Consider the following 13250-nt stretch of genomic DNA (forward strand, 5'->3'; position numbering starts at 1 on the left):
ACTGTCAAATGTGGTACCTTATAGACAGGTGTGTGCCTTACCAAATCATGTCCAATCAATTGAATTTACCACAGATGGACTCCAATCAATTTGTAGAAACATCTCAAGGGTGATCAATGGAAACAACAGGATGCACATAAGCTCAATACCGAGTCTCATAGCAAAGGGTCTGAATACTTATTTACACAAGGTATTTCTGCTTTTTATTACATATACATTTGCAAACATTTAAAAATATATGTTTTGTCTTTATGGAGTATTGTGTGTAGACTGAGGAACATTTAACCATTTTAGAATAAGGCTGTAACATAAAACATGGAAAAAGTCAAGGGGTCTGAATACTTTCCAAATGCACTATGTTGCAGTAAGAAAGAACCGTGCACTTGCATTCAAAGTTTTGATTTGGTTTGTGGGGACAACAGTAGCCAAAATGCAAAAATGTACTTTTATACTTCACAACTAGTATAATGTGCTGTAGCTACCTGCTATAGCTGTTTGATGTCAATTTCATCAAATTCAGTTGTTGTATGGCAGCTTAGTTTGATGAGTGGCCAAGTTTCATACATTTTGTCCACATATTGTGGAAGTTGAAACCACAAATATGCCACAGTGGCATTTTAATGGTTAAGGTGAATGGGAAACACTCAGGTGTTATGTATCACACACTATTGCATTCCTGACTCTTAACAATACTAAAAGTCTACTTGTCATTATCTGTGACAGAAAAAAATAATTGATAAACATTTTCTTTATTGTAAAGTATTGTCTTGACAATAATACAATAAATACCTAAAATATTGGTGCTATGGGCAATATGTGAAATAGGGCTAATCCATTGAACACTGGCGAGGTACGTGTTTGGTTGTAGTTACTTTGTCTTACTGTTATATGAACATGGTTGTCTTGTTCCCCAGGTGCAGAATGTATTTGCTGGGAATATAAGCACTGCGGTGTCTTAAACTGTCTAATAAATAATAATAATATATAATATCACGTAGCCCTAGCATTACATAGTTCAGGAATCCAAGTTTATTTTAAGACTTAACAGAATAATTTGAGGTCTCAAGAACCATGATTTATCCTCTTAGATTTCAGAATAAAAGTAAGAGATGCATGGCAAATGAGATATGTAGTTTTGTCATTTTAAAATCATTTATCTTAACAATGTGTTGTCGATTCTTATTAATGAATAAAGTGCCAAAATGGAACTAATATATTTGGGTAATGCAATATAAGGAATTACTCATGTTTGGGTGTTGCTCAGATGAGAGGGAGAACAGATAGCATTTTTCTAACCTTGTGTCCTCAGTTTGATAAGCAGGAGACCGATTGCCAAGGGTGGAGGCATAACGGATATGCGTCCTCCCTGGAAAGCTGTCAGCTATTGTTAGTTACTGGAACAATTTCTTTGGTTTTGTATATGGCCATTGTGTCAAATGTTGCATACCTATTTGTTACTGTAATATGACATTGTTATTGATATTTTGAAAACAATGTAATTTATTGTTTCACTTCTTGGGCAATTCTACCCTTGTTCTCAAAGGCTAGTCTTTGTGCCTGAATTGACTCAATGAGACACTAACGTTGCGTGCACTATGCATGTCCTCATCTAGGTTTTAGGAGAGCTTCAACTAATCTATTTGAAATTTGTGGAATATCCTACTTGTTCTAAAAATACACGTAAGTATCTGTGCTGTCAAGAAAATCCACACTTTAAAAAAATGAAAATGTACATGTCAATTTAACTAAAATAATGGAGTAATATGATTTGCTTTTGTAAGATCAAACTTGTAAACCAAATCACTAAACTTGAAACGTGAACAGCTGTACGAGGAAGGGCATTGTTAAACTCATGATTACAATGAATTTGCAGTGCATTGTTAATTTACATCCACTTACAAGTTGCAGCTATTAAATTCAACTGAATCAAAACATGGACTCTGTCCTTTATCAATTTGTAATTAATTATGACTGAATTCATCATCCTAGTGTATGAAGCAAGACTGCATCCCGTGGCCGTAAAGGTTACTTCTCGTGCTGCCCAGTCAGTGAAGTCACACAGACTTGGTCCTCCTGCTCCCACACTGCAGTCTGCAGAGCTTGTTTGCTGGTGCCTCAGAGGCCCCTGTGGTAGAATAGTTCACCACTTACTGCTGCAGTCTGTAATTCTTTTTCCAGCTTTTCCTTTTTGATCTGTAAAGCAGAGAGAATAAAATGTTGAGTTGCAGTATGTTTGGGTTTTGGAAAGCGCACAGTAAATACAGAATGAATGTATCTAAGTCCTACCGTTCCAAGCTGTGGATAGAGACTGAAGGACACTGGGATCATCAGGCCCAGGACGATCGCAGTGCTAATGTGACGTATAGGAGCCACCAGCAGGGGGCTCCTTTGCAGAAACCTTGCCCTGAAATGACAGAAAAAAGATGGGGTCAATTTGTTCATAGCTTGAAATCAGAAAAACTAATTGTTTGCTGGATTAAAGCACATATTGTATTAGTCGTATCATTGGCAATATTAGCAAAGCTGTGTCACCAACTACTTATAAAAACAGATTAGCTAACCTTATATACTCAAAGACTTGAACAGGTCATAGTGGGAAATGCAGCCCCAGCACAAGACGAGTGACTTACTTTTGCAAGAGGAAAATAAGAAGATTAGGAACAGCAGCTGTAGTGCCTAACAGAGCAGCCCTGGAGAGAGCAGTCTCCCTCACAGCCTAACCAGGAAACATGGCAGCGATCATTATATAAAATAAAAAAAAGAGCCTGCTGATGCCTTTTTATTTTACTTAACTTTTTCCCGCTCACCTTTGCTCCAGCTGCCTGAGAGATTCCAACAGAATTCCCATTGGAGTCAAACACCTGGATTCCATTCTCAGACTCCTCACTTCTGACAATGACCACATTGAAATAGGCCAGGGAGGCTATGGGATAAAGCACAGAACTGAGAAAAGGAACACCACCCTATCCATAAATGTGGATAAGGGCTTCAGAAACAATACATTATCAACAAGTACTTTGTTCATAAGACACAATCAGTGTTACACTGGGGCACTGATTCCGGATAGAAATGGTAACAACGTTCATCTAAAATTGGTATTATGATCATTCTTTGTAACGGTACCCTGATGTCCCAGATTTTTTTACATTTCACCTTTATTTAACCAGGTAGGCCAGTTGAGAACAAGTTCTCATTTACAACTGACCTGGTCAAGATAAAGCAAAGCAGTGTCACACATGGAATAAACAAACATAGTCAATAACAATAGAAAAGTCTATATACAGTGTGTGCAAATGAGGTAAGGGAATAAATAGGCCATAGTGGCAAAATAATGACAGTTTAGCAATTAAACACCGGAGTGATAGATGTGCAGAAGATGAATGTGCAAGTAGAGATACTGGGGTGCATAAGAGCAAAGAAATAAATAACATAATGGGGATGAGGTAGTTGGATGAGCTATGTACAGGGGCAGTGATCTGTGAGCTGCTCTGACAGCTGGTGCTTAAAGTTACAGAGGGAGATATGTGTCTCCAGCTTCAGTGATTTTTGCAATTCGTTCCAGCCATTGGCAGCAGAGAACTGGAAGGAAAGGCAGCCAAAAGGAGGAATAGGCTTTGGGGGTGACCAGTGAAATATACCTGCTGGGGCACGTGCTACAGGTGGGTGCTGCTATGGTGACCAGTGAGCTGAGATAAGGCGGTGCTTTACCTAGCAAAGACCTGTAGATGACCCAGGGCCAGTGGGTTTGGCGACGAACATGAAACGAAGGCCAGCCAACGAGAGCATACAGGTCGCAGTGGTGGGTAGTATATGGGGCTTTGGTGACAAAACGGATGGCACTGTGCTAGACTACATCCAATTTGCTGAGTAGAGTGTAGAGAGGCTATTTTTGTAAATGACATCGCCATAGTCAAGGATCAGTAGGATAGTCAGTTTTATGAGTGAAGGATGCTTTGTTGCGAAATAGGAAGCCGATTCTAGATTGAATTTTGAATTGGAGATGCTTAATGTGTGTATGGAAGGAGAGTTCACAATCTGACCAGACACCTAGGTATTTGTAGTTGTCCAGAAATTCTAAGTCAGAACCGTCCAGAGTAGTGATGCTGGACGGGGCGGGCAGCGATCGGTTGAAGAGCATGCATTTAGTTTAACTTGCATTTAAGAGCAGTTGGAGGCCACGGAAGGAGAGTTGTATGGCATTGAAGCTCGTCTGGGGGTTAGTTAACACAGTATCCAAAGAAGGGCCAAAAGTATACAGAATGGTGTCATCTGCGTAGAGGTGGATCAGAGAATCAACAGCAGCAAGAGCGACATCATTGATGTATACAGAGAAGAGAGTCAGCCCGAAAATTGAACCCTGTGGCACCCCCATAGAGACTGCCAGAGGTCCAGACAACAGGCCCTCCGACTTGACCCACTGAACTCTGCCTGAGAAGTAGTTGGTGAAACAGGCGAGGCAGTCATTTGAGAAACCATTGAGAAACAAAGGCTGTTGAGTCTGCCGATAAGAATGTGGTGATTGACAGAGTCGAAAAGCTTGGCCAGGTCGATGAATACGGCTGCACAGTATTGTCTCGTATCAATGGTGGTTATGATATCGTTTAGGACCTTGAGCGTGGCTAAGCTGCACTCAGATCACTTACTTTCAGTGTACTTTTCAAGTGAGAAATATTTTTTCAAATCCTTAGCACTTACCTGAGAGGGGTATTGGTAATACAGACCTAAAAAACATCTGGATAGCTGGGCTGCTCATGCTAAGTCGCTGTATGACTATTTGAGGAATTGCCTGAAACACAGGTAAAGTCAAACCTGGTGTCATCTTGATGATCAAACATGCTCTGACAGCCATCATCTGTTTCAAATTTAACTAGGCAAGTCAGTTAAGAACAAATTATTATTTACAATGACAGTCTAGGAACAGTGGGTTAACTGCCTTGCTCAGCGGAAGAACGACAGATTTTCACCTTGTCAACTCGGGTATTCGATCTAGCATCCTTTCGGTTACTGGTCCAACGCTCTAGCCACTAGGCTACCTGCTGCCCCAATCTACAAGTATGTCATTAACCAAATACATAACATTTTTCCCCCAGTAGTGATACTCACCCCTGCACATGTTGCATATGCAACTGATCCGACAATCAACAGACCCTGCTTCAAAGAGGTCTTAATGCCCTGATGGAGAAAAGACATGATACACACATGAAAAGAAAAAGTAGATAACAGAGCAGTGTGGGATGACAATTGGGCAAAAATAAGGTAATTTCTTTACTATTTACCTTGTCAGAAGATACGTTTCTGTTTGCATGATTGAATCCGGCGCTGTAACTCTGAAGCAAAAACTACAGAAATATTTTTCTTAGTGAACAATATTGAGTACCAGGCGGTGGCGGTCAGTGATGTTTAAGATGAGGGAGGACAATTTTTTTTATGAGCATGGCCTTTTTCTATTACAGCATATTGAATGACTGTCAATCATATTCCATTTACCCAGTTCAACATAACGTTGATAGGTTTAGGCTACTACTCATACCTATCATGAGCTTGCAACAACCTGGCCTATGAATGAAAGTTTACAACGTAGGTGCACAGGTTGAGAGAAACATTTGAATAATCAAGGTGACAGACAATGACACTTTCAAAACTGCCTTGCACACTCTTGCCTGCATCTAGCTGATCTAGGGTGTAATCATTAGTCCAACAGTTGCAAACCAGTTTCTATCAGACAAATTCCATTTTGCTCCGTTTGCTTCCATTTAAGAAACGTTTTTCAAAAGAATCAGCAGTCCTGTAACAGACTCCCATCCAGAGCGACCCACAGAAGCAACCAAGGTCAACATCCTGCTCAAGGGCACATCGACAGATCTCCCACAAGGTCAAAAAACGGGGACCCGAACCAGCGACCCATCAGCCACCGCCCCAAGTTTCCGACCGCCAGGCCACCAGCCCTCTAAGACCACCCCCCACAGTTCCCCAAGAGCTGCCGCTCAACCATCCGAGAATGAGAGCGTGTGTATGTGTATAAATACTTTTACTAAGACTGACCTGGTCTCTCCAAATTTCCCAACAGTACACTTTCTAGGGTCAATTTTAGATCAATCAACGATTCCTGAACCTGAAACCAGAAACAGGCTATCCAATTTGTAAGTCGCTCTGGATAAGAGCGTCTGCTAAATGACTTAAATGTAAATGTAATCCGAGGGCAATACCAAAACAAATGGTCTATTGATTCTGTATCCTCACAACAAAATCTGCAGCGCTGCGATGATTGTACGGCCCAAATATTCAACATTTTGTTGGTGGCAAGAATTCTGTACAATAATTTTAGATGCCAAGCAAGAAGTCTTAAATCTTGCAGCTGTTCAACTATTGTCTTTCTCTCTTTGAGAGAACTACTCACCACATTCTATGCACTACAGTGCCAGCTAGCTGTAGCTTTCAGTACTACATTCATTCTCTGTTCCTTTGATTGTGGACAAAATGTCAGTTCATGCTGCAAGAGCACTGAGATTGGAGGACGTCCTCCGGAACTTTCATAGACTTACACAGTAATTATGACAAGGGGGTAAGAACCTTAAGCCTCCTAGGTTTTGTTTTGAAGTCAATATACCCAGAGTGCTGTTAAGTCAACTGTAGACTTTCATTGCAAAACAGTGTTTCAATAAATTATTTCAGTGAAGAGGATGGTCCTCCCCTTCCTCCTCTGAGGAGCCTCCACTGGTAGTTGGTTATGATTATATCAGTTGATGTGATCATCTACAAGTCCCTTACCTGCCAGAATAGAGCTGGTTTGACTCCACTGTGTGGCAAAAAGCTGGCAACAACCTGAAGGAAAATGAAAAGTATGTTAATCAACCACTAGTGTGGTGAATATGAGAAATCAATTCATTTGAAATAACCATGAAATTGAAATACACCAGCTGCAATTCCTATGGGAGTGTTAGGGTGATTATTAACATTTTTGTACTAACAATTTAGAGTAAAAAGTGATACACCATGAAATAAAATGTAAAACACTTACCAAAGGAGCTGATATTGGTAAAAATGCTAAAAAATAAATTAAATTAAAAATGCCGTTAAAAGATATCATGATTTTGTTGCCCTTATTTTCTGTAAAAAGCTAGTCTCTCAACCAGGGCTCTCCAACCCTGTTCCTGGAGAAGTACCATCCTGTAAATTCACTCCAACCCTAATCTAGCACAGCTGATTCTAATAATTAGCTGGTGGATAAGATGAACCAGGTTAGTTCCAACTGGGGTTGGAGAAAAAACCTACAAGAGAGTAGCTCTCCAGGAACCGGAGACCCTGCTCTAGACAGATGGGCTGCCTCCCACAATGTTACCCATGTTTGTTGCCCTAGTCTGGGATTTCTAAGACTGGCTTGACTAATGTAACAGAGCACAGAGAAAAGAACTAGGCTACGATCAGACATTTCACTTGATTAATTATACAGTACCTTGAGGACGGAAAACAGCTGGAAGTATAGCACCAGTACCAGCATGAACAGAAGACTGCAGAAATAGAGATATCAAAACGTTGGAAGATATCAAAATAAATGCCATAATCAAGCCATAATGTACACTACCGTTCAAAAGTTTGGGGTCACTTAGAAATGTCACATTTTTTGTCCATTAAAATAACATCAAATTGATCAGAAATACAGTGTAGACATTGTTAATGTTGTAAATGACTATTGTAGCTGGAAACAGCAGATTTTTAATGGAATATCTACATAGGCGTACAGAGGCCCATTATCAGCAACCAACATTCCTGTGTTCCAATGGCATGTTGTGTTAGCTAATCCAAGTTTATAATTTTAAAAGGCTAATTGATCATTAGAAAACCCTTCTACAATTATGTTAGCATAGCTGAAAACTGTTGTTCTGATTAAAGAAGCAATACAACTGGCTATTAGACAAGTTAAGTATAGCCAGAAACAGTTTTTCTCCCTGAAACTCGTCAGTCTATTCTTGTTCTGAGAAATGAAGGCTATTCCATGTGAGAAATTGCCAAGAAACAGAAGATTGGGTACAACTTCTAGGCAGAGTTGCAAAGATAAAGCATTATCTCAGACTGGCCAATAAAAATAAAATATTAAGATGGGCAAAAGAACAGACACTGGACAGAGGAACTCTGCCTAGAAGGCCAGCATCCCGGAATTGGATCTTCACTGTGGACGTTGAGACGGGTGTTTTGCGGATACTATTTAATGAAGCTGCCAGTTGAGGACTTGTGAGGCATCTGTTTCTCAAACTAGACACTAATGTACTTGTCCTCTTGCTCAGTTGTGCACCGGGGCCTCCCACTCTTTTTATTCTGGTTAGAAACAGTTTGCGCAGTTCTGTGAAGGGAGTAGTACACAGCGTTGTACGATATCTTCAGTTTCTTGGCGATTTCGCGCATGGAATAGCCTTCATTTCTCAGAACAAGCATAGACTGATGAGTTTCATAAGAAAATTATTTGTTTCTGGCCACTTTGAGCCTGTAATCGAACCCACAAATGCTGAGGGTCCAGATACTCAAATTGTCTAATGGCGGACAGTTTTATTGCTTCTTTAATCAGAACAGTTTTCAGCTATACTAACATAATTGTAGAAGGGTTTTCTAATGATCAATTAGCCTTTTAAAATTATAAACTTGGATTAGCTAACACAACATACCATTGGAACACAGGAGTGATGGTTGCTGATAATGGGCCTCTGTCGACCAATGTAGATATTCCAGTATTATTATTATTATTCAAATTTCAAATCAAATTTATTTTTATATAGCCCTTCGTATTATTATTATTATTTTTAAATCAGCCGTTTCCAGCTGCAATAGTCATTTACAACAATGTCTACACTGTGTGTCTGATCAATTTGATGTTATTTTAAATGGACAAAAAGGTTATTTCAAAAACAAGGACATTTCAAATGTGACCCCAAACCTTTGAACGGTAGTGTATAATGTTATAATTTTTTAATTCGCTCTGATGATAGACAGTTTGTTTCTGTACAAGCCAGATTTAGTACAGGTTGTAGACTTAGCTGGTTGTAGTATCTCACTTACAAGAGAAAGTACCCATGCTGCATTTCCAGCCTAGAGGAAACAGAACTTGATTTAAAATGTGTCAAATGAAAACATTTGCCATGATGATAGAAAAACCTTCTGAGCAATTTTAGCCTACCTTTTCATCTTGCACCATTCTCTCCACACTTCCAATGTGTGAGTGGGCATTTTCGATTTCAGCCTGAGAAAAAGAAAAACCTAATTTTAATATAAATTTTTCACCTTTGTAAGCTACAATTCATGGTGCTTGAAATCTGGAGGCTCCGTAAGGAGGGTTAACACAATTGCAGAGCTTCCAGAGGCCAAATCAAACTCTGTACCGCATCGCTGTGTGCCTCCCAAATTTTGTAACAATGTGGAGGGCTCCGTATACCTCTGCATTGAAATGGTTGGTTGACGGTAGGTGGGGACGGGAGGTCCTGTATAAACAAACTCACTGAAGCAGGAATTCTCTGACTTCTACACTCCAGACTCCACTATGGCCAATACCAAAGAGCTGTCAAAGGACACCAGAAACAAAATTGTAGACCTGCACCAGGCTGGGAAGACTGAATCTGCAATAGGTAAGCACTGTGGGAGCAATTATTTGTAATTAATAATTGCTCCCACAGTTTATTTCTTCAAACCAAGCTGCTTACCTATTGCAGATTCAGTCTTCCCAGCCTGGTGCAGGTCTACAATTTTGTTTCTGGTGTCCTTTGACAGCTCTTTGGTATTGGCCATAGTGGAGTTTGGAGTGTGACTGTTTGAGGTTGTGGACAGGTGTCTTTTATACTGATAAGTTCAAACAGGTGCTATTAATACAGGAAGAAGTTACAGGTCTGTGAGAGCCAGAAATCCTGCTTGTTTGTAGGTGACCAAATACTTATTTTCCACCATAATTTGCAAATAAATTCATAAAAAAATCCTACAATGTGATTTTCTGAATTTTCTTTTCTCATTTTGTCTGTCATAGTTGAAGTGTACCTATGATGAAAATGACAGGCCTCATCTTTTTAAGTGGGAGAACTTGCACAATTGGTGGCTGACTAAATACTTTTTTTGCCCTACTGTATACATGACAATTACAACAACTGAATGAACACTTATTTTAACTTAATAGTATATATATATATATATATATATATATATATATATATATATATATATATATAAAACATAAATACAATCAATTTAGTCTCAAATAAATTATGAAACATGTTCAATTTGGTTTAAATAATGTAAAAACAGTGTTGGAGAACTAAAAGTACAATATGTGCCATGTAAAAAAAGCTAACGTTTAAGTTCCTTGCTCAGAACATATCAAAGCTGGTGGTTCCTTTTAACACGAGTCTTCAATATTCCCAGTTAAGAAGTTTTAGGTTGTAGTTATTATAGGACTATTTCTCTATATACCATTTTTATTTCATATACCTTTGACTACTGGATGTTCTTATAGGCACAATAGTATTGCCAGCCTAGTCTGGGGAGTTGATAGGCTTGAACTCATAAACAGCGCTGTGTTTCAAGCATTGCGAAGAGCTGCTGGCAAGGAGGAAAATGCAGTTTGAATAAATGCTTACGAGCCTGCTGCTGCCTACCACCGCTCTATCAAATATCAAATCATAGAATTAATAATAACATCTCCTATACAGTTTCCAGGTTTAGAGTAGTGCAGAAGTTGTCATATGCTGAGGCAGTGAAGAAAGTAGAGTAAGATAGGTCAATGGGGAGGGATCCTGAGAGGAGTGGTGTGAGTAGTACACCTGTACCACTACAGAGGGATAGGCCAACAAGTGATATATTTTTCAGTAAGATCTGATTTTTATCATTTATAGCAATGGTTATCAACTGTACTGCAGGGATGGAATGCAAGTCGCAGAAAATTGAGGTTATGGTGGCAGCTGCAGAGAGGTATTTGGGTGTACGAGACTTGACATCAGAAGAGTTACAGGGTTTCCAGAGGGACTTCAACCTAGGTGGTGTCCCATCCTTTCAGGTTGTTGGCATGAGGTAGGAATAAATAGATTTAAATAGTGGAGTGGTGTATTTGATTTTGTTGTGAGTGTGTGTTAGATGGTAGAGTATTTGTTGGTTTATTTTTTCAAGCAAAGTATAAGGGAGTTGTACTCCTGTCTAGTTGGTGGCGGTAATGCAACATATTGGATGCCAACCGCTGTTAAACCTCATCGAAGAAGAAAAAGGCAGCTTGGCTGTCGAAACTTTGGTTATAAAAAATATTGCACCTTTTCTTTTTACACCTGCTACTGAAGAGAGAAGAATGCCTTGATCGCGAGGTGACATAGATAGCAGCCGAGGTATCTGAAAATGCATGATCTAAGTGATTGATAGTTGGTATTCAGCAGTCATAAAAGTATGCCTTATTTACTTTGAAGAATCAAACAAAATGTAAAATACACAACTGAAATATTGTATTAAAGTCATGTGGATAGATGGATAAGCAGTAATGGACAGTCACTACTATCATGGGTCTTATTAATTGTTGTACTCTGTGTTGTTATAGCATGCAACCTACATAATGCACTTAATGTTTAAAAAAAAATCTAAACCGAAAACCATTTTTTAAATAATCGAAACGACCTCAAAGCACTAATTGCTCAGCACTACAGATAGCGAATTTGCACAGGTCCTCCCTGTAATTATGTAAACAAGCCCTGTAACATCGAAACACGGCCATGTGTGAATCCTAACCCTATAAAAAAGTGTGTATCAATTTAACCTTTTGTTTTAGAAAAACGACATCGCTAATATGAAAGATAAGGTCTTTATGCATCCAAAACTGTACAGCAAGAGAAGAGACGCCTTCGTCCAATGACGCGTATGTGTACTGGCACCGAGAGTAGTTCAAATCCAGCTAACCGTTCTCTCCACAATCGATGTGGAGTTAACAAAAAAATGTAATAATTCATCATTCACATTTCCTGGATACTCACATCAGAGCAGAGCAAGGAACTTGGGTCAAGAATATTAAACCAGAGGCGTAGTCGACTGAGGAATGTCTGAAAAATAAATGACATGCATTTAAACACTTCAGATCAACAATCATTCCAAATATGCATTCTGTGGCTTACTACATACAGTATGTTAGTAATTGCTCATCTAATACGTTGATGGATGGGATATTCACCTTGCCCTCGTTTTTCCAATAAAGCAAGTTAATATCCATTTGAAAAAGCAAAGACTACCCACAATGTCACAGTGAATTATTGGTGTATAGGTTACATATTTTGTTTCATTATTTAAAGAAATGTAGAAATAACTCCGTTTGAATTGTACGTGTCTAGGTCAAGTTCTATGTACAATTTACTTCCGGAGTTGATCACATGGCAGGGAGCGTTTGCCATGTTCACGAGTCAGCCTGAGCTGGGCAGTGCGCAAATTGGCAAGCACAATGACCAAAATTAAGAAATCTGCAGATAGCGAACCAGTTTATATTACGCCTGCTATATCTATATCTATATCTATATATATATATATATATATATATATATATATATATATATAGACTTGACAACCCAGTGATTTTGGAGGTAGGACAACGCGAGACTAGGGAGGACGTGACCGGTCTGACACTCTTGTACAGTAGGTGGCAGTGTATGCACCTCTAGGTTGGATGCGATCCGCAAACATAATTAAAATAAGTGTCTACAGCAGTGCGGTATTTCAGGGCGTCATACAAATGTTTTGCGGAGGTAGGCTGCTTAATAATAATTTATCTAGCTAGGTAAAATACCTTTGGAAATAATATATATATATATAGATATATATATAGATATATATATATAGATAGATATATAGATATATATAGATATATATATATCTATATATATATCTATATATATCTATCTATCTATATATCTATATCTATATATATATATCTATATATCTATATATATATATATATATTCTTTCCAAAGGTATTTTCCTAGCTAGATAAATTATTATTAAGCAGCCTACCTCCGCAAAACATTTGTATGACGCCCTGAAATACCGCACTGCTGTAGACACTTATTTTAATTATGTTTGCGGATCGCATCCAACCTAGAGGTGCATACACTGCCACCTACTGTACAAGAGTGTCAGACCGGTCACGTCCTCCCTAGTCTCGCGTTGTCCTACCTCCAAAATCACTGGGTTGTCAAGTGGAGAATTTTTAGAAGCGAGCAACTGCGACCCATTATATGGAGACCGGAGTATGGGCG

The 13250-nt window shown here is 38.9% G+C and overlaps 1 protein-coding gene across 1 annotated transcript; it reads right to left on the bottom strand.

The window, feature by feature from the left end:
* Window positions 1–730: 730 nt before the first annotated feature.
* On the bottom strand, window positions 731–12425 carry sfxn4 (sideroflexin 4). The gene is made up of 14 exons (XM_046353605.1): window positions 12176–12425; window positions 11982–12047; window positions 9167–9229; window positions 9049–9078; window positions 7454–7508; window positions 7019–7044; window positions 6769–6822; window positions 5277–5339; window positions 5104–5172; window positions 4696–4786; window positions 2808–2923; window positions 2631–2716; window positions 2287–2404; window positions 731–2193 (listed from the first exon to the last, which is right to left on the bottom strand). Exons 1-14 carry the CDS (start codon window positions 12212–12214, stop codon window positions 2116–2118), a joined length of 954 nt encoding a protein of 317 aa, XP_046209561.1. The 5' UTR covers window positions 12215–12425; the 3' UTR covers window positions 731–2115.
* Between the last annotated feature and the right edge of the window lie 825 nt (window positions 12426–13250).

This window comes from Oncorhynchus gorbuscha, linkage group LG06 (assembly GCF_021184085.1).
Source record: "Oncorhynchus gorbuscha isolate QuinsamMale2020 ecotype Even-year linkage group LG06, OgorEven_v1.0, whole genome shotgun sequence".
Classification (NCBI taxonomy): Eukaryota; Metazoa; Chordata; class Actinopteri; order Salmoniformes; family Salmonidae; genus Oncorhynchus; species Oncorhynchus gorbuscha.